The sequence below is a fragment of the Pleurodeles waltl genome, chromosome 6, assembly GCF_031143425.1.
Source record: "Pleurodeles waltl isolate 20211129_DDA chromosome 6, aPleWal1.hap1.20221129, whole genome shotgun sequence".
Taxonomy (NCBI): Eukaryota; Metazoa; Chordata; class Amphibia; order Caudata; family Salamandridae; genus Pleurodeles; species Pleurodeles waltl.
Window position 1 is genome coordinate 236997999 of NC_090445.1, and position 26012 is coordinate 237024010.

Genomic DNA, 26012 nt, shown 5'->3' on the forward strand with positions numbered 1-26012 from the left:
TTTGCATTTCCTAAAAGGCAGAAACAACGTTGTACCCATAAAGACAACTCCTCTGGATCCAGGAAGGAACCGTCTAGTCTGGCTGCCTCGACAAGATCAAAAATCCTAGTAAGCGGTCCCGTAACGTCTAAGAGTTTGTCCTGACAAGCTGACCACGCTTTGTCCACACCCTTGCGAGGGTCTTTACCTTGTTTGGTGAAAAACGTCAACATTTGTTCATCAATAGTAGGGGTAATGGTGGCTTTGTTGGAAAGTACGGGACGAGGACATTCGGACTTTAATTTAGATCTAGTTTGTTTGTCCAAGGGAGAGAATAATTTTTGTGCCACATATCGACCCACATGGTCAGCTGGAAACCACTCCGTAGAATTGGGATGATGAATTTGAGAGGGATCAAACATAGGAAACCCTTCTGAGTCGAAAAGAGAAGGAGTAGACGAAGCAATTTTTGATTTTTTTGGAGGAGGAATAGAAAAAGAATCATCATCGTCTTTGTCAGATATGTATGAATCTGAATCTACATCAGGCATGTCTTCGTCCGAATCTTGAATAACTGGAGAAACAACAGGAGGAATATTACGTTCCTTAAATTTCCGTTTTAAAGAAGTTTTAGAGGCCATATTATTATTCTCCTTGGCAGGAGCCTTGTGAGGAACCGCGTCCTCTGGCGTGCGTGAGAAGGTCTCACCTTCCATTTGCGTCCCCATACCTGGCTTTGTTGGCGGGCGCTTACTGCTTTCCCCTGCAGTCTGGGCCGATTTGGATATTAAATTAGAAAGGTTGTTCTCCAGATTTTTTGTAATGAAGAAGATACTGCCTGATGGACAGAACTTCTGATAAAATCACAGAGTTCATGTCTCATATCTTCCAATTCAGTGGAAACACCCTGTTTCATAGAAGCGCCAGGTTCCATTGTGTCCAATGTCAATAAAATATTTATATAATTTAAAATATTCGTTATGTTATTAATGAAAATAGAAATAAATTTGTATAATCTATTTTGTAAAAATTAAGAGGATTAAAATAAGAAAAAACGGGGTCCTTTTAGGAAAAAAAAGGGAAGGGAAGGGGTTAATAGAAGGGTAATTGTCGAAAAAATAGCAACTAAAGTTGCTCTGAATGAAGAATTTGGAAAGTGCCGGAAGCGCTCTTCACCCGACGTCTTTGCCTCAGGAGCAATCCGAAAGACGGTTGCTGCCTGAGGCAAAAGAATGTTTGGAATGCGGAGCGCGCGGCGCGCGTTTAAGAAGAAAACCGATGTGAGAGCTGAAACGCTCAGCTGTAGATAACCAAAGCGCTGTACAGGGCCGGAACATTAATAAATATGCGGAAACTTGCCGCCGGTCAGAGAGGAATGCCAGGAATCCCCGAATGCGAGGCGCGCGTTAAATACACAAAGTTAAAGTGAAAACTGAAGCGCTCAGCTGAAATAACACGAGCGCTGCACCCGAGGGACCGAGTCCGAAAATAAACATGCGGCAACCTGCCGACGTACACAATAAATTCAACAATGCTGTATGTTTATAGAACAGCGATATTCAAGCAATATACAGTAAAATTAATTTGGATAAACGTAAATGTGACTTATCTCGACTGCAGCAGCAAGAAAAGAGGGCTGCTTGCAGTCAAGTGACATCATAATAGCATATCGTGATGTCTATTGGTTCTGGTGTTTTGAACTACGTTTTTAATCCCATTGGCTACAGGTGTTAAGCCTTATGGGATTTGTGGTTTCTTGACTGCTGCTCATTAAATAAAGCAAGAAAAGAACGCATAATAGGAGCCTCCGGTCTTGTCATAAAATTCTAATCCTAGATTTCATTATCTAAACCAAATAAAGAAACGTTTCAAAAAGAGACAGAAAAGGAGAATGTGAGGGTGATGGAACGTTTGATGAATTTTCTACATTCAAATGTAACTTTCTCTGTAGGTGAGTTTTCAAATTGAGGTAAAGGTGCGGGGCTGCCCCACAGAGAAGGAGAAGAGCTTCACCATCAAGCCATTGGGATTTAAAGATACCTTGACCATAAATGTCAAGTTTCACTGTGACTGCAACTGTCAAGACTCAGCAGAGGTCAACAGCTCCAGGTGCAACAACGGGAACGGAACTCTGGAGTGTGGTGTGTGCCGCTGCTACCAGGGCCGCCTGGGCCCGCACTGCGAGTGCTCAGAAGAGGAGTACAGCCCGTCCCAGCAAGACCAGTGCAGCCCTAAGCAGGGCGGGCCCATCTGCAGCCGCCGTGGCGAGTGCATCTGCGGGCAGTGTGTGTGCCATACCAACGACTTTGGCAAGGTGTGGGGGAAGTACTGCGAGTGTGATGACTTCTCCTGTTTGAGGCACAAGGGGGAGATATGCTCAGGTGAGTTGATGATGTCCATGTGCCATAGAGCTATGTGATTTGTTACTGAGCAGTGGTAATTGACAGTAATCTTTAGTATATGTAGAGATTAATTCATAAAACAGATTATCTCTGGATGCCAGTCTTAGTTTCAGCAAAATATAGAGCATGGCAATTACAGGCAGGCGACTTACATGATATGCGTAGTACGATGAACTTGAACAGTGGTATTGGAAGCGGACACAGTCATTATGTAGCTGCTGGTAGGTTTATTGCAATGGACAACTTTCCGGTTCTCAAAGCACTATAACCTCTGATCTATGGTTTTGGAGATGCTGAATTTTGGTTATCATCTGCTCTTCCATCCTCATTCAGTAATGAATGCGAGTTATTGTAACTTTGTAAGTATTCCTATAATTGTCTGTGCATACATATCTGGCATTTGTTTTTATTTAAGTATACACGGCTGTAGGTCATAAGAAGGCTGCTTTAGGATGGGTTTAGCACAAGGGAGAAGACCAAGCTGGAGGTGTTTAACAGCAGTGCAGGCAGGAGAGGAAATATGAAGGCGGGTGTGAAGAACAAGAATGTATAGAAAGAGTGTTCGCCGCAACTACATTGAATTGTCACCTGCAGATCTTTTCTTAGGAGTTTGGTAAAAATAGGGACCATTTAGGAAAAAGAACACATTTCACAAACAGGCTGGATATATTTGCAGACAGTACCCCTTTCTGTTTGGTATAGGAAGTGGGAAAACGTTGTGTGATATAGAAAAGACAAAGTGATAGTGTAGGCATTCGAAGGGCGTGGCTATGGCAGACCCAGAGAAGGAGAGTACCGAAATCACCATTTGAAAGTTGTTGCTTCGGAATTCTCATAACTTTTTGCAGAAGTGGGAGGGGAAAAGGCATACAGGCATTTTTCCAGTTACCCCATCAAAAGTGGATCCTCCGACACAACGACTAATAATGTGAAGCCTCTTGGTGCTGAAGATTATGTAGAAGGTTAATGAATTGATCTAGGTTCCATGGTTGAGAATGATGAGCAGGTTACAAAGCCAGTTCTCTTCTTGTCCGTTCAATGAGTTTATGTGAAGTTACTATGGATGGAAAGATGCAGGGGATTTTTAAAGATTTTGTAAGAGTTGCTAATTATCCTATCTCTTACTAGAAATAGTCGTATTTTTCAAATGTCTGTCATTTGAATGTTCTTGAAACTTGACTTTTTAACAACTGTGCAGGGCCACCCAAGATATACTTTCTCCTTTACATATGAATGATCTTTTTATGAATGCAGTCTTATGACAGGTGGTGTAATCATAATAGCAACTTCTTATATACTTTGGGCACCGAAATGATTAATGTGTTTAAGTGTGCTAAGTGAGGAAACAGAATGAAAGAGCAGAAATAAGTAAGCCCACCTTTGGGGTATGTTACTGGGGCTTACCTTTTCGAGGTTTTTGGGACACTGACTCGACAATAAGTGTCAACCCACAAAGTTGGTATGTGCCAACTCTGTTATGTGTAGGTTCTTACTTCCATTATGTGCACAAGCCCAGCTGGAGACACTTGGGAATGAATTAACCTTATAAATGTAAGTGGAAGCTCCATCAGGTAGTGTGCCACTTCGTCTGTGAGCAGTACCCCCATGTTTTGTGTTGAGTCTCTCATTCTGGCAGTAACTCCTACATCAATAAAAAAATCATATGTATGCTGGAAGATCCACACAATGCCATGCTCCAAGGGATAGTGGCACCCTACTGCAAACTCCTAAAGTCAATATAATCTTACAGGCATACTGTGTCATGCCACATACTACATCATACTACACAACACCCTACATAGTACCTCATACAACACAACACCCTACCCACACTCCTACGTGCAATGCCCCACCACATCACAGCATCAATCACTGCACCATACAGAGCTCGCAGAGAACACCACCTAATATAATTCAGGTAAAAACTATCAAGTACCCTCTATATTTATGAGGTTACAGTTCACATCAGAAAAGACACCACACACACGAGCGCACACACACACACACAGTTTATCCCCACGCATACACATGATCCATTGATGCAGTCTTGGCTTCAGAAGTAGATCTGAAAGTCTTATCTTCAAACTGCTGAACACCTCCAGCTTGTTTGCCTCTCTTGTGCTGACAGCACCATGAAGCATCCTTCTTCTGCCCTACAGCACTATGATTGCACCTGAATGGATTCACAACATGCATACTTGAGAACCGCTCGAACATGGGGAAACAGAGGATGCAGCATTTTGCGGCCCACTCGCAGCCACTGCATATTTCTGTAACAGAATAATTTAATAATCTCCCTTAACAGAAATTACTGGCCGAATCAGAATTCTGAGTACCACATGTGGCAGTACCACACTCTCCGGATTTTCCAAGGATATATTTTCCAGACATACCCTGAAGGATTAAGTCACCAGAAACTTGCGGAAATACCTGTTTCATATGGTGCAACTCATAATCACAAACCAGTACCACCCTCATCGGAAGTCCTGCCTTTATAGTACTATTAATGTGCACCATTATTGAAAGGTCTACAAATACCTGGCTCAGACTATGCCATAGGAAGCAACATTTCAATCAGTTAAACTGTTTTGGCTACAATGTAACCATATATTTAAATGGGCAGAATCTGGTGTGCATCTTCTACATAACTCAAACTGTGCTGTTAGAGAGTTCATCTAAAGACGTGAATGCAGGGGTACCGTGATCAGGCAGCTTGTTAATTCAGACCACACTCCGAGAACCTCATGCATTCTGTTCCCAGAGGAAACACAAGCATACCTCTTCTAAATGTGGGCTGCATGGGTGTGTGGTCCTCAGCATACTCAAAGCGTTAAATTACCAGAAACACCTTTGTTCTTGCTAGTGTTTCTCATACTGACAGAAAGCATGCCCTGACTTGATCACTCTCTGTGTTCATACAGAAATGCTGGGGAGCAGAATTAAGTCTTATGTTTCAAAACATTTTCTGCAGTTCATGCTAGCTCCAAGCTAGCAGGGATCCACATATAACATGAAGGTCAGAGGAACATAAACAAAACTGATTGACTGCTCTCTTCTCTACCCTTTGTCAGTGCCAGCCTGGCAGGAAAGGAATCCTGAAGAAAGGTGGCAGTATGCCAGACTGAAAGTCCTGCACAAGGGTGAACCGCGATTCTGTGAAGGTCCCAGTGCACAGACTGGTCTACCTCCATCCTTTGATTGCCCTGGTTGTCTTGTTCTTTAAAGTGCTCATGGATGTGGGCAATGTGGGCCGTGGGTTCTTTGTCAAGGCGCAACAAACAAATAATTTGCCCATTTTCAGGCCCCACAACCTCCTCCCACAAAATGCACATTGCTAAAGTAGACATGGTAGAGTAGTTTGTTTGCGCTCTATTTGAAATGTGTGTCTACCTTAGAAGATCATATATGTCTCAGTGAAAGGCAATCTCCAGAGCTGTAGCTGTTAGTCACTGAGCCTAATAAAGGATTCTCGCTATGTTTCGGATCCTTCTCCTATTACAACTCATCGCCCATGTATGAGTGCAATCAAACCTTTACTACTTGTTCAGCAATCAGGCATCTCATTGCAGTTGGTGCTCTAATGGCAATCAGGTTTTCCCTTTCCCCGGGAATTATATTTCCAGACTTTTTCATGACAGATAGATGCTATCCTTGCAGCATCTAGTGGAGTTGACACATTTTGGAAGGGCCAGGGCAACTACAGCTTATGGCAATCCACGCTAGGGGGGCTCCATACTGCTTGTAGAAAGCTCAAGGGTAGAATAGTGCCAAAATATCCCTTAGGGAGGCCCAAACCCTAGCACCAGCTCTGTAGTTTATTTCCTTTGCTGCACCTCAAGGGGGAACCTCACATTTTTGGAAATAATTTGTAATCTTGAAGGTCCAATTTAGTTGTGAAAATAAAACAAAGTTGCAAACAGTGGCACTCTAGTATAAGATGCCCTGCTGCTACAGTTGAACTACATAAAAACATAAATTGCATCACATTACGGTGTAAGGCGGGGCTTCTCTAACTGAAAATTCTTCTTCACTGGTGATGTTCCCCTTTAGGTTGGAATAGGTTGAATCAAGTCTAAACTAGGAAGGCTTTCATGCACAGGAATGTACAGGTTCCACCCTCACCCTTTGCGTGTTCAAGGATGTGCAAGATTGTAACCTGCAATGGGAAAAGCTACACATTTTAAAAAAGGATTGATCTGTCAGTTGATTTTTATTTTTTATTCATGAACAGTTTGTCGTCTATATCATTTTGGAGGTCTGAGTTTAGGAACCTTGCATTGCAGAGCTAAGAGAAAACCTTAAAGACAGATTCCTGTTCAGTGCTGACGTGGGGATCTAACACTCTCATACAAGCTGTGTTGTTTGTCGGCATGGCCATTTCATCATTCATTGAAGAGCAGGCATTGGACCGATGGGTAGGGATGAAACAAGGGACGAAATACTCATTGAGGTTGTCAAACAGAGGAGACAGACACTTGATGAGGAGTCGGGAAGATCAGCAGGAAGTCTTGCTGGCACACGTTTGCCAACTGGTGAGCTTCGGGCAAACTGGTAGAGGTGCGTAATCTGTCCTGGCAACCTTTCGATTGTACAAAATGTACGTCGATAGAAAGATAAAAGCATGAGTCTTACTTTGAAGAACAAGGGGCCAGATGTAGCAAAGGTTTTTGCCCATTCTGCGTCTATGGGAAAAAGTGTTCGTACATATGGCCCAAGGTTCGCTAGTTTCTCTTCTAAGACTTGAGCTGCTTCTGCCTCTTTGAAATGTGCTCGCTGAGTTCAATTACTTGGACAGACGAAACATATTTACATGGTTTAGGAATGAAAGTGATGAGTTTGAGGCCACGAACTGCGAATTTAAGTACAGGTTTGCGGTGCTTCTCACGTTGCACTTTCACAACACTGAATTGAATAAATGTATATAATATTGTATCCATAATCCATTAAAATGCTTTGTTTAATTCAACCTGGGGGGCCAGATAGCAACAAAAATTGTCACATTACAAATCTGCATTAAGTCGGTGACACAGTAAAGGACTATTGAGAAATGATACCATAGTTCATTAATTATTTTGGTTTCTGGAGTCCTGTTGCCAGCGGATATTTAAACAAATCAAGGTGTAAAGTTGATTTGCAAAGCTACTCAGACCTGCTTCACTTTTGGAACATCTGCCATATGTGATGAGCTGAGCGGGCATTGCGAGAGCAATGTATGTCAGAGAGCTGAATCTTGCAAATGGCGACTAGGATGACATATAAACATGGTTGTGAAGGTCATGTCTATGGAAAAGCTGCCCCATTACTCCACCTCTTTCACGAAAAGAGTGAAGGCGTTCCTCTTTCGAAAAAAATAGCCAACAATATACTTGTGTACCATTTGTTGCCAATCCTGGTGTGCCTTTGCCTGCTCCCCTAAATAGCCACTGTTAATGCACAGCCATCTCTATTTGGCAGTGCAACCTTCTTCCTGCTGTAGTTCATAAAGTATGCAACAGAAGAAGCATAAATAGTTAGGTAAAAGACATCCTTTGGTTTGCATTAGACGGCAATGACTACAGCAAGATGTTGCCCAAGGAGAGCTGTTGGGTTCCTCAGTAGAACATGAGGTGTCATTGATACTAAATAAAGGTCCATAAAAAATAACTTGCAAACTGTTTCAGCACCAACTCAAATTGCCTTTCCCTGGATTCCGAGGAAAGTTTGCAGTTGGTCAATTTTTATATGTTTTTCATGGTTCTCTTTTTTTGCACAGGTCACACTCACCTAGACCGAAGCTGTGACTTCCCCCCTTTCAGTGACTATCCTAAGACTACACATGCGCAGCATTGTTTTCATTTGGCAGGAGTGTAGGAGATTTATGATATTAAGAGGTAACAGTGAACGCTGGGAAGTTTCCGCGTTTAAATGTGATGCACACATTTCTTTTAATATATACATCGACTCCTGGGAAGGATAGGTAGGAAAAAACTAATGCACTCAGTGCGATGGACCCTTCGTTAGATGTTCATATTTGCATATAAGTAATCATATATGATCAATGTTCTAGCTAGGAATATCTAAACATTCTACATTCCAACAGTCCTGCATCCCATTTATTAAGGATTTTGAAGCACAGATCTAGAGTGTCCGTTCTGTAACATGTACTAGTCAGTGGCTGGCATATTGTTGGGGAGGTCGATACTGCACGTGGCACTATGCCAGGTAAATGAGGAAAATAACTGTGCAGTTACCCCCCCCCCACTGTCTTTGTGACATCCTAGCATCGCTAACTCCAAACTATTCTGTCCGTCTACTACGCCATCTATTGTCCTATTGTATCTTTTACCCTGTAATCCTGTCTTATATATCCCTTGTAACTGTTGCTATGTAAACTCTGTAAAGCGCTGTTAAGCGATACCTTCGGGGTAGTTCGTGCTAAAACTCGAAAAAAATGAAAAGTCTTGCTGACTGATGAAGGAGCTTGTGCCAGGCCAAAGCAGCTCTCGAAGGAGGCATAGACAATAACCAGCCTATGAGATAGGTGAGGGTGTCGCAGGGGACGCAGGTGTGGGTGCAGACGAGGACCAGGCTGTGCACTTTATGTTGCAGAACCTGGCACTACCGCTGACCCACATAGGCCTCTGATGTACACTTTGAGGGAGTCTAGGAGCTTTTTTGCCCTCGCTGTGCAGTTTGGGGCCACACGTCTGGTCTTTCAGTCCTCAAGGGCGAGGTCGGCGAAGCGGAGATTCCAAGTCGGAGTGTAGAAGGAGAGCCATCAGTTCAGGTATTCTGGTCCGGTGTTGTGCAGTGCTTTGTGAGCGTGGGTGAGGAGTTTGAAGGTGATTCTCTTGTTGACTGGGAGCCAGTGCAGGTTTCTCAGGTGGTCTGTGATGTGGCAGTGGCAGGGGATGTCCAGGATGAGGCGTGCAGGGGCGTTCTGGATGCGTTGCAGCCTCTTCTGGAGTTTGGCCATGGTTCCTGCGTAGAGGGCATTGCCGCAGTCGAGTTTGCTGCTTACGAGGGCTTGGGTGACTGTTCTTCTGGTTTCAGTGGGTATCCATTTGTAGATCTTTCGGAGCATGCAGCGGGTGTTGAAGCAGGGGGAGGAGATGGCGTTGACTTGCTGGGTCATGGATAATGAGGAGTCCAAGATAAATCCTAGGTTGCGTGCGTGGTCGGTGGGAATCTGAACAGCTCCGAGAGTGGCAGGCCACAAGGAGTCATCCCATGCGAGGGGGTGGAGCCGAAGATGAGGACTTCTGTCTTGTCGGAATTGAGTTTGAGGCAGCTGCTCTTCATCCATTCAGCGATGGCCTTCATTCCTTCGTGGAGGTTGGTATTGGCGGAGTCCGTGGTGAGGGAGAGGATCAGCTGGGTGCCATCGGCGTATGAGATGATATTGAGGTTGTGGAATCGGGCAACGTTAGCGAGCAGGGCCATGTAGACGTTGAAGAGGGTCGGGCTGAGGGACGAACCCTAGGGTACGCCGCAGATGATTTCGGTGGCCTCTGATCGGAATGGGGGGAGGCGGATTCTCTGGGTTCTGCAGGTGAGAAAGGAGGTGACCCAGTCCAGGGCTCTGTCGCAGATTCCTACATTGCTGAGGCCTGAGCGTAGGGTGTGGTGGCAGACGGTGTCGAACACGGCCAAGAGGTCCAGGAGGATGAGGGCCGTGGTTTTTCCGTTGTCCAGTGTGGTTCTGATGTCGTCGGTGGCATCGATGAGGGCAGTTTCGGTACTGTGGTTGCCCACTGTTGTATGAACTAAGTACCGCCACGTATGAACAATATGAATATATGAGAAGTTGATTATCTTTTTAAAATAGATGTAATGCTTATTAAAAACAACTCTTCCCTGACATAGCATGTAAATTATACAGGCTATACAATTTAGTAATGTTATTTTTTCTCTGATGCTTTTTACATAAATAGTTTTCACAAACCATGCCATGTAATTCATAAACAATAAGTGTGTGTGTATTTTTTTATTATATAGTATTGTATTTATTTCAATAGCACTTCGCTCCTCTGATGAGGCCCACAGGCACTTCCGGGTAGTCACGGGATACCCCACACGTCATGACACGTTGGTAGAGCATTGGTTTAGAACGTGACCTACATGAAAAGATTTGGGCGTCATATGTAAGGTGTGGAGAGGAGTCTTGACGAACGTGTTGTGGCGCTTAAGCATGGAGAGAAGCACAGATGAGAGGGGTAGGGTTGTGTTTGTGTAAAAAAAACATCTAGAAGGCTCCTCCTCCTTTTATTGCGTGGTTTGTTGCGTGAGGGTTTACATAGCGCCAATATGGAATAGTTTGGTCAAGATTGAGATCGGGAGGGGTGCTCCAAAGCAAGGAATAAAGTTGAGTAGATGGGTTGTGCTGACAAAATTTTCTAACCTAACATTTCACACGTCCCTGGTAGTAAAATGCCTCTGCGCTCGCGCAGTGAAGATGAAACCAGTCTTGTTCTTTGGCAGCACCTGGCCGGGTGTGATTGACAGCTGGATTAGGCGGAATACCTCGGTTTTAGAGAGGAGAGTAAGGGCGGTGCTAAGAGGTATTTGTTAACAATAGCAGCATCGCTAGGGCATGCATGCATGTAGCACCAGGCTCTTCCGTTTCTTCGCTCACTGGGCTCTCTGTGCCTGAGGCAAAACGCTGACAAAATCTACAAGTCATCCATCTCTAATTCGCAAAGATTCAGAGCCTGCATTTGCTAAAATAGCTTCTTGGGCCTGGGCGGAGAGAACTTTGGCGTCCTTGCTGACGGTAGCTAATTTAATGAGGCAGCAGGGGGTCCCTTTGGTGTTCACTGGTCAGTACCTGGATGAGCTGGGACTGGCCCCTGAACACAAACATCCCCAGCTCACCTGAGTCACCCACAGCTTAGCTGCCTCTCGCAGATGATGGTTTTGTTGATGTGTCTCAGCGGTGATCAGAGGGTTGACGGTGGATAGAGAAGGGGGCTAAAAAAGAGTTAAAAACATGGATCACGGTATGATAATGAAGGACTGAAAGCACTTTAAACTGGCAAGAAATCAGACAGAAAGGAACAGGCAGAGACAAGGGCAGGGCTGGAGCAAGGTGAGAAGGGCGCTGCTGTTGGCATAACATTACTGCACATAGCTCCATGCACCCCTCAGAATATTGGCGCTCTGGGCCCGGGCCCAGCTCGCCCAGGCTAAAGGCCGGCCCTGCAAAGATTGTACACATCTTTACTCATTCACTAAATGCAGTGGAATGCAAATGTTGGCTTTCCCTGTTCAACATGAGAGCGAAAAAGCACATTTTTTAAATAATTATTTGTTTTCCCCATTGGGAAAAACAAAGCCCCATGGGAGAAGCCCATTGCCTTGGGCCCTCATGCAGTACCAGATGTACTCTTTCCTTTCCAGCAGTGGAATGGCACATGGTCTACCGTTTTTCTGAAACCACGTGTCGGTAGTTTTAAGGTGGGAACTGAACTACAACTTTTCTAAGCATAGCCACAAACATACATTTGTGTTTGTTTACCACACATGACATTTGCCACTACCTGAACTACCCACTGTCCTATCCTACAGTTGCAACAGCAGACAATTAATTCTCCATTCCTGAGGGTTTTCCACGTTCAGAAGTCTGATTTGCCAGTCGAAAAATACTGCTGATCTTGAGAATTGCAATTGGGTCATTTTCGCAGGGGATCATTTTGTTCGTACATAAATTCCACTTAGGGGCTTCAAAACATTTTAAGTCACGTCTTTGTAGCCATGTCTAGAGTTCTTACTCTCATGCACCCAGCAACGGATGTCCAAATTCCATGGCAATGTACATCATTCCTTCTAGGTTACCAACGTAAGAAGAGTTTCCTATACTCTGAGGGACCCAGTCTCCACAGTATCATAGGCATCCCTCCTAAACTGCCATCCGCACATGTTTAGGCCATCCGGTAGAGTGAGACCCTCCTATCTGCCCATCTGACTACCTTCTTGATTTACCCTAGTCCTTTGGGGCATTCACGGGCTCTGGAAGTCAGGCTGAGAGTAGTAGGCACTTTTGAGTATTCGAGGAGACACGTCCTGAATTCATCTTCCAGTGGGAACAGTGATCACGTTTTTCTCTGTAAGAGTTTGAGTTTCACTTCAGTGGGTTGAAGCTTGCACCAGGCTGCAAGCTATTCCTATATAAAATAACACCTAAACAAGCAATCAAGGAGTTGCATGTCTGTATATGACACCTACCAAGCACATGGTTTGAATCATAACTAGACCTCAATGAGTAACCATCAAACCAGATCTCAGCGCTCCACCTCACTGCTGAACATGAGGAATAATAACAGTCACACACTTAACTAGTGGGAATGTTCTATATCATGTAATGTCTCAAATGCTCAGTAATTGGTAATTTAAGTACTCGTCACTATATATGATAAAATTAATGAAGACAGCGATGTCATTCCCTTACAGACTGAGGTTGCCAGAAGCAACCTCGCCAATTCTAAGGCTGTCCTTGCCAGCATAGTTTGCTAGGTTGAGTCTTATAGTTTATGACACATTTTAGGCACTCACCAAACATCGTGCACATTACAAGGATTAAATACTTCCCGCCATTGTAATGTGTCATTTAGTGGTGACCGTGCAATACCTCAGTATGACTCAGCAGGTCAGATAAGATAAAGGGCTCTTTGCAAGGTTTCTAGTTTGTCTTTTGCATATAAGGACTAAGGGTAACACACAATACTTAACAATGCGCCCAAGGCGAGTCATGCAGATCCTACTCACTGTGCCCACAGCCTGTGCTAGACAGATTCTGAAAATAAGCACCATTTGTGCATCTCAGAGGCAAGGACACCTTGTAATTGTAGAAGTAGTGAGACCTAGAAGAGGCCCATCACGAGCAGCTTACAACTTTATTGCTGTATTCCAAGACTGGAGGCAATATAGGCCCCTCAGGGTGATACACTTGACATGTACTGTGCTTCTTGACCTTGGCACCAACAGACCACCAGATTCTCCACCTACACTGAAAGACTATTTGCACATTCATTTGCCAAGCTGAAGGTCTGACTGGATTTTGCCAGAATAGTCATGCTGAAAAGTAAAGCGTGCACATAAACGGCCTCAATCCAACTTCAAGTATGGGATTCCACGTTTTCCTGAAATAACCACTTACCCTAGAAATGAAACATTGGCGGAAATAGGCAAAACATATGGTAATTAGGTGTAAAAAATCTAACATCACATGTTATTCCACATTCTGCTCTGCAGAGCTCACAGTGGATGGGTAATACCACAGCCTAGAAATAGTCAACTGTGCTGTATCTTTATTTACCGAGTTAGGTATTACCACCCAAAGTACTGGGGAACTTAGACTGAGGCCCTACCTGGGCAATGCTCTGCATGTTACACTTTTTTATTGTTTTAAATAAAAGTTATAAAGCTAATACATTGATACTAGCAAGCATTACCTACTTGTTAGGTCTGAGCTAGAGGCAGCTCCAGTTGTTTCCGAAGTGTACCTTTGTCCCCCCCCAAAATAATGAAAATACCTACTTAAAATCCATACACATGTCTATACATACTCATGCTTTCAGTCAGCCCTCATCTTCCTTCGGCCTTGCTCGTGTCAATAACATTTTGCTTGTGCACAGCTGAAAACAAAATAGTCCAGTTCGGTGTCAGGGCCGGTGGGTCGATTGCTGCTTAATTGTATGCTTTTTTAGATTTGGCGTATTTAACTTTTTGTGTATTTATTTGTTTATTTATCTATTATGTAGCCAACTTCTTTGTTTTGTATTACCTTGAAGTTTTTAATGCCTGTTAGGTATGTTTGCAAATGAAAAACATAAAAAGTTACAGTCCCTTCAAGGCCAGGTCTACTAGCATAGCCAATACTTGTTTCATCAGGTTGTTATAACATACTTTTCGTGCCTAGAGATTAGAATCTACTATAAATTTTGTATAAATTACGCATACATGGATACTTTTCCGCACAGATCTGGATTCCTGGTCACAGCCCCTCCTCCACCCCTCCAGTGTGTGGTTTTGAATTATGTGCTGTTGGTAAAACAAATCCATCAGCGCTTGGGGCGCAGGGAGGAGAAGAAATGGCATAAAGCATAAATAAACATTAGTGGCAGCTCTTAAAGACATACCCGCGGGGTCTGGAATTCCTCCAGACTTGTGTTGCAACTTTCCCCATGTAGGGACAGGGTGCTTGGAAACAGAAGAGATTTCTCCGCGCCCCATCGCCTGCGGGTCTCTCCTCTCTCAAACTTTCACCTTTACAAGTGCTCCCCCCACCTCCATATAATCCAGAAGTTCTTTCTACAGCACTTCCCAGACCCCCCTTTCCTGCTCTTTCCTGTAAACTTGAGGTGCATCTGTCACGTCATTATTACCAAACGGATTATGCCTCCTTGGACAGACTTTATTCTGCATTAAACTGGTCTTCCTTTCAGCACAATTGACTGCAGCACTGTCTTATATTTCCAGGATAATGTTAGACCTGCGTGTTGTTGGCTGTTAGTGAACCACGCCTTCTTCTACCCACCATGTAGCCATGAAAATGTCTGACATGTAATATGTGCAATTAAGGTAACAATATGATAAAGCATCTTTAAAATTCGGGAACTGTATGTCCTTAAGGAGTGTAAGAGTTCCATTTTAGTACTTCAGATTATATACATGCAGTGAGAGACATTTGTTAAAATTGTAGTTTTTATACATGAAATTGGAAACATCCCACCACCACTTCCCCTTCCCTGACAATGCAATCAGCGAACTAAAAGAATAGTCAGTTGTCATGTGCACCCTATATATGGGCTACAGTCATAGTCTTTATAATGAATATCATTTCATCCTGTTTCATCCTGTAGACAACACCTTGGATCACAGCATTTTGTCAGGCAGGAAAGCTGGCATTGATTCCAGTTTTTCTGCTTTCACATTGTGTTATTCAACCACTAGATTGGTGTTTTGCTCACTTGCTTTTATTCAAAGGTTAATGCTTTGTATTTAATTCTTGGAGCGTGAGGTTAGAGCATGGGTGGCAGGCAGAAGCCTCATGAATGCTCTGCTCACTTTGGGGTAGAGGGTCCGAGGGGTCCTCGAGCTAAGCCAGGGACAGAGATGTGGTTTGACTTCTCAGTGGTTGCCCACTACATGTTGGTCGCATTGAGCACAGCATTTGATTGTGCAGACGTTGTATGCATTCAGTGAAAAAGTGAACCTTTTGCTTTGTGGAAAAGCTTGTGCTCAATACAGCAAGCCTATGTTAGTTATAGTGTCAAGCCAGTGACCAAGGCTATAGGCCTGATCTGTTTAGTATGAAAAGCTATGAAAAAGGCAGTGGACTTGACTTATTCATTGTGAAATGCATATGTCAATATGCCTGTAATCATAGATACTTATTACTTTGTATTAACCACTACAGAGAGGTGTAATTTGTTACTTAGACTGTTCAAATTACTGTTCTATGAAAGGGTATGCTGTTGGTTACCCCATTTGACAAACTGTGGGGATAGTTTGCTCCTCTTAGGAGAGACAGCATTTTGCTTTGCCAGCTGTAATATATTTGTACTTTTCTGAATGTATGCACATTGGCTACCTTGTGGGAGAAGCTTATACTCAGTACAGTAGGTCTGAGCCGGTTATGTTGATAAGCCAATGATAAAGGCTATAGGCCTGATTGGTTTTGCTGTGAAAAGTTATATCTGATGCCATAGGTATGATCTGTTGTTTATGGCCTGGCTTATTTGAAACAAAAAGCACTTATTAACACCAATATGCCTTTAACGGTGGATTTGTATCACATGTAACAAAATACATGAAATATCACAGATTACCATAGTAGGCAAGAGTTTTTGTGTTGGTCACCTCCTTTGACAAACCCTAGGGTATAGCTTTTTTACAGTAATAAACATTGTGAGGCCCTTTCAAGAGATTTATACTGTTTTGCCAACTGTAAGTTTGCATGTATTTATAATGTTATGGCTGTATGCATGATAGTTGGCAGTGTATGTACATTTCAGTAAGCCTGTGTAGGTTATGGTGTCTGTAGGAAGCTGCCTCTCTATATAGTGCAATAAAAAATTAAGTACACTGTGCAGAGAGTCCAGTGGATCCCCAAAGGTTTGCAGAGGCAGAAATAGTTAGGTCTAGTGCTCTTTCTGTAGGAGTGTGGGCGAGCAGTTAGGCTTATTAAGGAGTTATGTTAAGCATTTGTTCTACTCACAAAGGCAATAAATGGGACTCACACTCAAAGACAAAATCTGAGACCGATTTTGAAAAATAACATTTGCTTTGACCCAAGAACTTCGTTATAAGGTAAGCATTTTTTAAATTAAAAATACTTTAAAAAATCGACAGTGCAATTTTCAGAGTCTTCAATGTTATCCTATGGAAGGAAAACAAGAATGCAGTTTCACAGGGAAGTACACAACTTACGATCCCAGTCTTCAGGGTTTCAGACTAGCACCGGGAAAGGTTCAGGTTGGTACCAAGAGTGCACCCACAGCGCCAGGGGGCGGCTGGGTGCAGAGGTCAAAGTCAGAGTTGGTGCTTAATGTTAATCAATGGAGACTGAGGGGGGGATGATGACGCACTCCTCCCAGGTAAGTACAAGCGGTGTCAGAGGTTGGTCTCCAGGAGTTGAGGTGAGCACCAGGGGGGGCCCAAGGCAGCACCAAACTTACACCCTCAGCGGCACGGGGGCAGCCGGGTGTAGAGTGCCAACACAGCTTTGGGCGCCCTGTGCTATCCAATGGAGACAGGGGGTATCCGCTGAAGTGCTGCTTGCAGGTGAGTAAAGCGCAGTCAAGGGTCAATCTCCTGGAGTTGAGGTAAGTATAAGGAAGACCACAAGGCAGCACCAAACTTACACCCTCAGTGGCACAGGGGAAGCCAGATGCACAGTGCCAACACTGCATTGGGCGCCTAATGTTATTCAGTAGAGGAGATGACTTTCAGAAACAGACTGTAGGCTCTGGCCAGGAGGCCTGACGAGGTCAACAGACAACAGCCCAGGTAAGCTGAGGTGCCAGGGGTCGTAGAGACACTGACAGTTCAGCTCCCCAAGGACCAGGGGCTCCGGGTGCAATGGTGTCTTTTGGCATCGGAAACAGCTTACCAGGCAGGTCGAGGTCAGGGGGAGTCCTCGGATTTAGGCTTCAAGCGTCACTGTGGAGTCCAGCAGGGGTCAGCCCATGGTGGACTCTTGTCAGAAGCACTGGGGAACCTTCACTGGACTCGTGGGCCACTTGGACTCAAGCCGGGGGCGTCAGGTGCAGAGGTGGTTCCAGGCGAGATGTTAGATTGATGTATCTGTATTTCTAGTATTTTTTGTTATATTAGTAGCACTTATGGGGAATATTTAAGTTAGTGGTGGGGTGTTTAGCACAATATATTTAGCAAAAAACGACATATCCCAGAATGCCACATAAAGGCATGACTTAGAGGAAGAGTATAAGTAGTGCATGGAATGGATTAATGGTTCACCGTGATCAAGACCGGGACGGTCGAAAAGCGTTGGTGTTAGTTGGTGGGGTTTTTTCTTACTGAATAAAAGAAGATTGACGGAATCCTGTGAGTGTGGCATCCTTAACTTGAGTGTTAAATTGGCATAAAAAAAATATATATATATATATAGTTGAATTCATTGAAAAACACAAAGGTTACAGGGACTTTATAGTTAGGAATTTACTCATACAAAACCATAGCACCCTAAGGCATGTATAACTCACGCCCCCACTATGCACAGTTTTTCCTTCATTAATTTGACTGCTAATGCTTCATTTACATTTTGAGTAATTTTATAGCACTTATCATGAGTGTTGTAATATCTGCAGTATTTAGTAGTGCTTGGTGAGGGCGCAAGTTATAGTTGCCTTAGGGTGCAGTTTATAGTTACTTGAAATATTTCTAACTATGACTGCCGAATTTCTATGGTTTTGTATGAGTAAATATCCTATCTATAACGCCCCCGTAACCTTTTTTTTTTTCAGTGAATTTCTATGTTTTTTTAACTTAAAGTATTTTTAATTACTACATGTTAATCCATCCACCACCCATGCGTGGTGGGGGTTGGCCACAGGCCCTACAGCCAGCCCTTATAACCATCCAACTGTGCGTCGCACATGACCGAAGGCAGTGGTCGGCCACAGGGCCTGTCTCTCTAGGTGTGAGAATAGGTGTCAGAGGGTGTATCTGGGTGTAGAAGTGGGTGTGAGAGGGTCTCTGTGAGTGGGTGTGTGAGTGTCTGTGTGGGTTTGTGAGTGGGTGTGTGCGAGTCTTCGTAGGTCTGTGAATGAGGGCATGAGTCTGAGTGGGAGCGTGAGTGTTCAAGTGGGTCTGTGAATGGGTACGTGAGTCTCTGAGTGGGTCTGTGAGTGGATGTGTGAGTGTCTGAGTGGGTCTGTGACTGGGTGTGTGAGTGTCTATGTATGTCTGTCAGTACATACATCAGTGTCTAAGTGGGTCTGTGAGTGGGTGCATGAGTGTCTAACAGGGTCTGTGAGTGGGTGTGAAAGCGTCTGAGTGGGTCTGAATTGGTGTGCGAGTGTCTGAATGGGTTTGTGAGAGGGTGCATGAGTCTCTGAGTGTGTCTGTGCGTGGGTGTGTCAGTGTTTAGTTGGTTTGTGAGTGGGTGTGTGAGTGTCTGAGTGGCGTTGTCAGTAGCTGCATGAGTGAGTGCTACTGTGAGTGAATTAATTAGTGTATGAATGAATCTGTGAATGTTTTTTAAAATTATTTGTTGCCGATATTTGCAAATTCGTCATGACATCACACGGGTGGGCCACACTGAGTGTCGCGACTTATTCATGAATATCGCACATCATAAAAAAAATTCACCCTCAAAGACGCCTATACCACAGCCCTGGGTGCAGGGTACCTCCACTCTGATCCCTTATGCCTCTTTTCATTTTATTTTTCAGCCCCGAGGACCGTGTCCCATTACCTAAAACAGATGCCGCAAGTTCTGGTTAGGCTGCAGCACTCCAAACACAGCATTTCTGTTGGTGCACGCATTCACAAATTCACTGCGAAAAACATAGTGACGGATCCACAGCCCTATATATACAAATTTGGTTTGCCTTTAATTTCTTTTAAACATCTGAACAAATTTACACCAAATAACTAAAGTGTTATCTGTGTACCGAAAGGTACCTTTCTGCCACATTTGGTGTAATTCTGTCCAGCGGTTCAGGCTGTAGTTGTGTTCAAAACTCCTATGGGCATTAACATGGGAATAACATGTTTTTTGACCCCCTTTCCCTCTTTTCTTGGCCCCCGCTTGACAGATCACCTTAAACTTTCCATTAGCATACTACAGCTCCCCACACAATATTAACGAGCTGCTTGTTTGCTGTTCGTTTCATATGTGCAGCCACTGCCTCTAAACCTAGCAACCATAATAAAATTATATTGGCAACGGTTTAGTATTATTTTAGCATTCCAAGATAGCCAATGCTTTGAATCGAAACAGGGCAGCCATACTGGAATGGATACACAGTGTACAGTGCTGTTGCATTTTGTGAACTCATAGCTACATTTAATTTTATTTTTTACTGGAAACACATGCCTGCCATGATTCAGCAGCAGCATGTTTTATTTTTTTCTACTTTTATCATTGTAATATATTTTGCATAAGAATGAGTCAGTGGGTGGATGCATGAATTGAAAGGATGTGTGACATTGAGTGCGTGATGAGTGATAGAGTCCCTAGCCCCATCAGTGAATGAAGAGATTCTGTCATTTTTAAACTAGGCCTAGCGACAATGCCCATGCTTGTTTTTTTACTTCCTGTCCCTTCTCCTGTTTCCCTTTATGCACCACTTTTATGTACTTTTTAAAATTAATTTAAATCACAATCTGCTTGAAACTGGCCCCTTATTTTCAGTTTTTTCCGACAATTGTGATATCAACAATAAAGGGATTTGATCCACCAGGTAGCACACCTGTTTAGGTCAAAAACACACAGAAAGAACATTAGAGAAACCTTAGACTGCTGTATGTTGAGAAGCAGCCCAAAAATTAGGAGACACAGGGAGCAAGGTGCTCCCCCCTTTTCTTGTACACCGAAGTCTGACTCCCACTGCTGCTATGCATAGGACATGTATTATTAATGTTATTTCATTTTCTGTTAGCTAGGTCTACGTAATGTAGGTTTGTGTGGCAGATCTCATGGCCCCTGTTAAGGCTGTTCCCTATGTTCTTGCCTGTGGTGTTCTTGGTCTCTTGCTGCCCCAGTAGTTCTGTAACCTGCACTGATGTACTTATCATTGTAGCAGCCAACAAACACCCCACTGCTGGTTCACTATTAATTCTCTTCTTCCTCCCAATGATTGGGCTGTGGCTTTGATTACATCTGTGCCCTGATGCTCATTATGGCCTGTGCAACTCAGCAATTGTCTCTGAGAATGCTGAGCTTAAGTTGGTGTTTAATGGAGTTTCTTGCTGACAAACAAATTGGGCTTGATTCTTAAAGGTATCATACACTTTAGAATAGTTTACACTTTTGAGTAGGTTTACTTCACTTGGCTGTTCACAATATCTGAGTGTAAGTTACTACTAAAAAACAGTAGTCAGTCTAGCTCCACACATGTCGCTCTGCATTACCCTCCCTTGGAAAATAATGAGGGTATGGAATTAAAATAAAACCCATAGGAAACAATGTTAGATTAAGTTGAATGTTTTAAAATAGTTAAAAGTAGATGTTGTGCCCTGCCCTAGAATTGGCCTGACATCATAATAATACAGCTGCATTTCAGTGCAAAAGCCTCATAAATATGTTCTAAGACTCAGCATCCGAAAAAGATTAGCGCTGGCTAAGCAGCCGCTATCCCTGGCTTAGCCCTTGCTGCCCCTGGCAGTGCCCTTGCTACCTTGATCTCAGGGATCAGGATGGCAGAATCAGGAACAGGAAGGTTAAACTCCTCTAAGAGCCCTCTTTACTGTCTGTAGATTTCACTCCTTGCCCTTCATCCACCAAGATGAGGCTCTTGTTACATTAAGGGTAGGACAAGTAGTCATCCTGTCATTTTATGTATGATTGGTGATAATTACCTTATCAATTATTAGAAACAATGGTATTATGAGACACAATTATAAAAAATAATGACCCTATCATGCAGGTTAAGAACAAATAATCACTAAGCCGGGTTAGAAAATAACTTTATCAGACTCAATACCAACTAATTACTCTGAGGTGGCTTTAGAAATAATGATCACACACACCCATTCAAACACGCAAGTAGACCCCCAACTACACTGATAGTTATTGGATGGCAGTAGAAAAACAAGCATTTGGCATCCAACAGGACTTGTATTTTCTTGAGTTAGAGCTATTGGCATTGTAAATTCATAACTGGACTTTTCTTGACACATAAATTGGTCAACACTGCCTCATAATTTTGTCTTTTACTGCCATATAATTCCAGTGGCCCAGCATTTAACTAACACACTTCCATATACCTTCTTCCTCTATTTTAAAACATATACAATTATCACAGAAACCTTTATCAGAAATAAACTTTTGGCATCAGAGTGTAATGCTCAAAACACCATAACACAAAATATCAATAGGGACGGATTGGAGGGTGAAAAGAAAGAGGGAATCGGGAGTAAAGTGGTGTAGTAACTGTGTCATGGGCCCTGGAGTAAGAAATGAAAATGGTTGACTGCAGTTTCGTTAGGAAATACCGCATTAACTGGAGTTGAGTGAGGTCCGTAGGTCTCTGGGCCCCGGTGCCACTGCACCTGTTGCTCTATTCATAGCTAGGCCTCAAGAGAGAAAGCGGATGGGGCAAAAAAAGAGAAGCGAAAGGAATACAACAGACAAAAGGAAGAAAGAAAAGGGGTCGCAAAGAAATAACAGAAAGAAGGGAAAGAAAGAACTAGAAAATGAAAACGCAACTAAGGGAAGAAAACGAGCAAATGTGTGAGACACAAGAAAAAAGGGAAGGAAGCTAGCGAGCGAAAGATAAAGAGGAAAAAATAATGAAAGAAGCCTGACAAGAAAGAGAAAAATGAACATTAGAGAAAAAAGAGAGATGGTGAGAGAAACAAGCAGCAAAAGAACTTGGGTATGTATGTACTGACACATTTCCCACAGACACAGAATGGCAGAACTACTTTGACACGTCAGGTCTCGACAAGTAACTTGTAGCTTCAACATAGAGATGGGGAAAAGAGTGATTTATAGTAAAACGTGAATTGACAGATAAAGATAAGAAAAATATCAGAGAAGGGAAGGAAGAAAGATCTGAAAAAAAGTCAAAGGACGCACACTGAGTCAAAGGAAGGAGCAAAGAAAATAGACAAAGAATGAAGGGAAGAGAAACAAGTAGTGAAAGATTGAACGGCTGATGAAACAAAAGGAGGAACAAAACAAGAAAAGAAATAACCACGTTTTTGCGAAGTAAAAACAAAAGTCCTGTACACACCAGATAAACAGGACAAAGCGTAACTATACAGTAGTTGGTCCCTGCTTCCACACAGAAGGCGGGACAAAGAGGCATGACTGACCATTAGCAAGCAAGGAATTTTAAACTACACTGAAACTAACAAATTAAATAGCTGTGTCCCACAGAAGAAGTATACTTACAGGTATACAGAGGTAGGGTGTACGCTTACTCTCAACCTAAACAACCCAAGGGGTTCACTGCTTGTGCTGCTCTTGTAGATGTGATGGCTTAGCTGGAGCATCCAGAGTTCTATCTAGATTTCCAGTTTTGATGAGACACCGTTACAAAGGGTTGAAAGTGCTTTGTAAACTATGAAAAGAGTGCATTGGTGCCCTGCCACTAAGCAGTTGAACACAGGGATTGATTAGATTTCTAATCACTATTCATGGACAATACTTGTAATGGAGCAATTGTTGAGAACTAACACAGGTATCCACTGAATCGAATAAGGTAGTCTTGGCAATTATCTTATTGTCCGACACAATTTGAAACATCATTTGCTTTCAGTGGGTTTAGTAACAGACTATGTGCACTTTTGAAAACTCTGAAGCTGACTGGCCTCATAATGGGTGGTGGGGTGTAGCTGACCACACCAAAGAAACATATTTTCTTGTTTGAAGTCTTGCACAGATCAGAAGATACCATACGCTGAAGTAGAAGTACATGAAACAACTTTAGCTGTGCATAAGTAATTCACATTTCCTTCTTGAAAATGAGTTTCCCTTCTCCAGACATTTTAGAATAAAACGTAGACGATCAGCAGTAAACTTAAAATGTAAACACAATTCACGTTAAAAAATGAAAGACCAGACTCATACATGCAAAACTAAAAATGTATTAAAGGAAAAGAAAACATATACTTGCGTTGTAGGGTTAAATAGGGACAAAGAAATGATGAAGAAAAATGTATCCAAATGGAAAATCAAAGTATACATAGTTAAATGCAGTGAAGGAAGATGACGTCTCTTGAGTGAAGTAAACCGCTAAGCAGGGTGCAGCAGTGAAAAGCTAAAAGAACACATAGCTCCGTACAGTAAATGTATTGTTTCAAATGTGAACAAGACACCATAAGTGGAAGCCTCACTAGGTGGTGATTTTTTTCCAGCCTAGAAATCTTTTGAGAGGTAATTGTATGAGGGCATCTGTTTTGAGGTGGTTTTAACGTCAGGTGAACCTGGGTGCCCCAAGATCCTTACCATGTTGGGCATGAGATCCATCCAAGGAAAATTCTAATAAAAGAATTGGTTTAGCTTGTGTCATAAATGCTGTCATGCATTAGGTCCTAAGTGCAGTGTAGGTGGATGGTAGCCCCAGGCAGCTGCTGTGTTAGGTATTGTGTCCCTCTCTCCTACCAACACATACTCACACCCAATGCTACACAGCGTTACATTAAAGTATATGTTTTTGTTTGTGCGTGCGCTCTGCTTATTTTGGAAACATCAACTTTAGTCTCTTTAAATAACTGTGAAATGTCCATAACTTTGCTCTACCAGAAGATATCCTACCCTAAATAGGGCCACCCACTTCATCCCAGTTTCTACAACTTGTGCCTGCTCATGTGCTTCCTTTGCTTCTGTGATACACTGCGCTCATTCTATGCCAGCTTTCTAGATGATATTACGATTTTGTTTCCTGATAAATTAGCAATGAACTTAGGGGTATATTTAGCATGGTTTTGCATCACGCTTGTGCCACGCAAGGGGGCGCATGGCAATATAAAACCTAAGTCAGACTTATCAAGCCATGCTTGGCCACCTTGCGTGGTCCTGAGTGGCTTGATAAATCTGAAGTGACGAAAGGCAGCACAAGTTTCTGCATTGAGTTACTCTGCCCCATGGAGGCATTCCATGGGTGAAGCGTGAATGTTCCCACGCATCCACCAATGGATTTTGACGCGTTCCCAGATTTACCAACATTGGCAAACCTGGGAATGCGCCAAAATGCTACGCCTTCCCAGGGGAGGTGAAACGAGTAGAAATATCTTTATTCCTCCTCATTATTTCTTCTGTCTAAGTGTTCTAAGAAAGAGGAAAATGCCTGTGCATGGTTGTTTTTGTGCAGGAATGTAGCCCTTCCTGCACAGAAACAATCCGGCCTGCAACAAAGGCACACTTGCACAATAGTGCAAGGGCCCCTGCGTTGGCGCAAGGCAGCGCATTGTGTGTCAGCACAAGGAAAGGACAGGAATGCGCTGCCTCATGTTAAATATGGGGTATTCCGGCCCTTTCCATTTCACATAAGCCAGGTGGCTTGCTGCGCTGTGTGAAATAATAACAAATCTGCCCTAGGTAACTATACTGTGGTAAGTGGTAACTAAGAAATGCTGGTAGCGGGACAGTGGAATACGAGCACTAAGGCAGGACGGGATGGATGTTCATGGAAGGGTGGCGGCTCCTGGGTGTGTGGGTTCCAAATACCAGGCACTTTTGCCCCTGCTTGCCCTTACTGTGCCCTACACATGTGAGTGTGCCATGGAATGTGTGTGTATTTTACTCTGTGATAGACTTCCGGCTTCAGTGCGCTCAGTTTAGATCATTTTATGAGAGCTATAATCCCTCCAACCCTGTCCCTCCATATTCACCCAATAATCGAACCATACGAGTGTGTACAGTAGTGATTGCTGGAAAGAATAAAGTCACTTTGTTTTCTCCTAAATGTTCCTTTTTGTCCCTCGTGCACCTCCCCCCACCCCCCAGCCTCCTTCGCTGCACTCCCGCCTGAGTTGTCTGACCTGTAATTATACTCATTACGCCTCCCCCACCCTCCCCGCCTCTGTTGCTGGTGGCGTTATACGCTGTACAATATTTGCTTTACACCGGGTGACCTCGAGCTCGGAGAACAAGCCAGGGTTGTTTCAGGATAATCTGATTTGGCTTCTTAATGTTCTTTGTTTGTGAACACGGAGGGCTTTACAGTACGGCTCAGAATATTTATTTATGTAATTTCAAGAAACGCGTGATTACATAAAATGTCCTACATACTAACAGAGCCTAGGCCTGTCAGCCGCACAAAGACAGCCGATGAGAAGGGGGTGTCGGGGGGACACTGTCATAAGGCCCGAGCTTCATCCAAGGCCTTCCAGGACTTTCCCCAAATTTCTGGGGGATGAGTAAACTGCCCGTCTTACTCGCCCTCACTGACCCTGCGCCCTCGCCTCCACAAACATCTGGCCAGCAGTGCCTGTTCCTTCCTGGAAACAGAATCC

The 26012-nt window shown here is 43.4% G+C and overlaps 1 protein-coding gene across 1 annotated transcript in view; it reads left to right on the forward strand.

Moving 5' to 3' along the window:
- ITGB3 (integrin subunit beta 3) overlaps nucleotides 1-26012 on the forward strand; it is a 303301-nt gene that overhangs the window by 156961 nt on the left and 120328 nt on the right. Inside the window, exon 10 of the mRNA XM_069237983.1 lies at nucleotides 1931-2360. Coding sequence (XP_069094084.1) covers nucleotides 1931-2360 — 430 coding nt within the window. The remainder of the gene's footprint in view (nucleotides 1-1930; nucleotides 2361-26012) is intronic.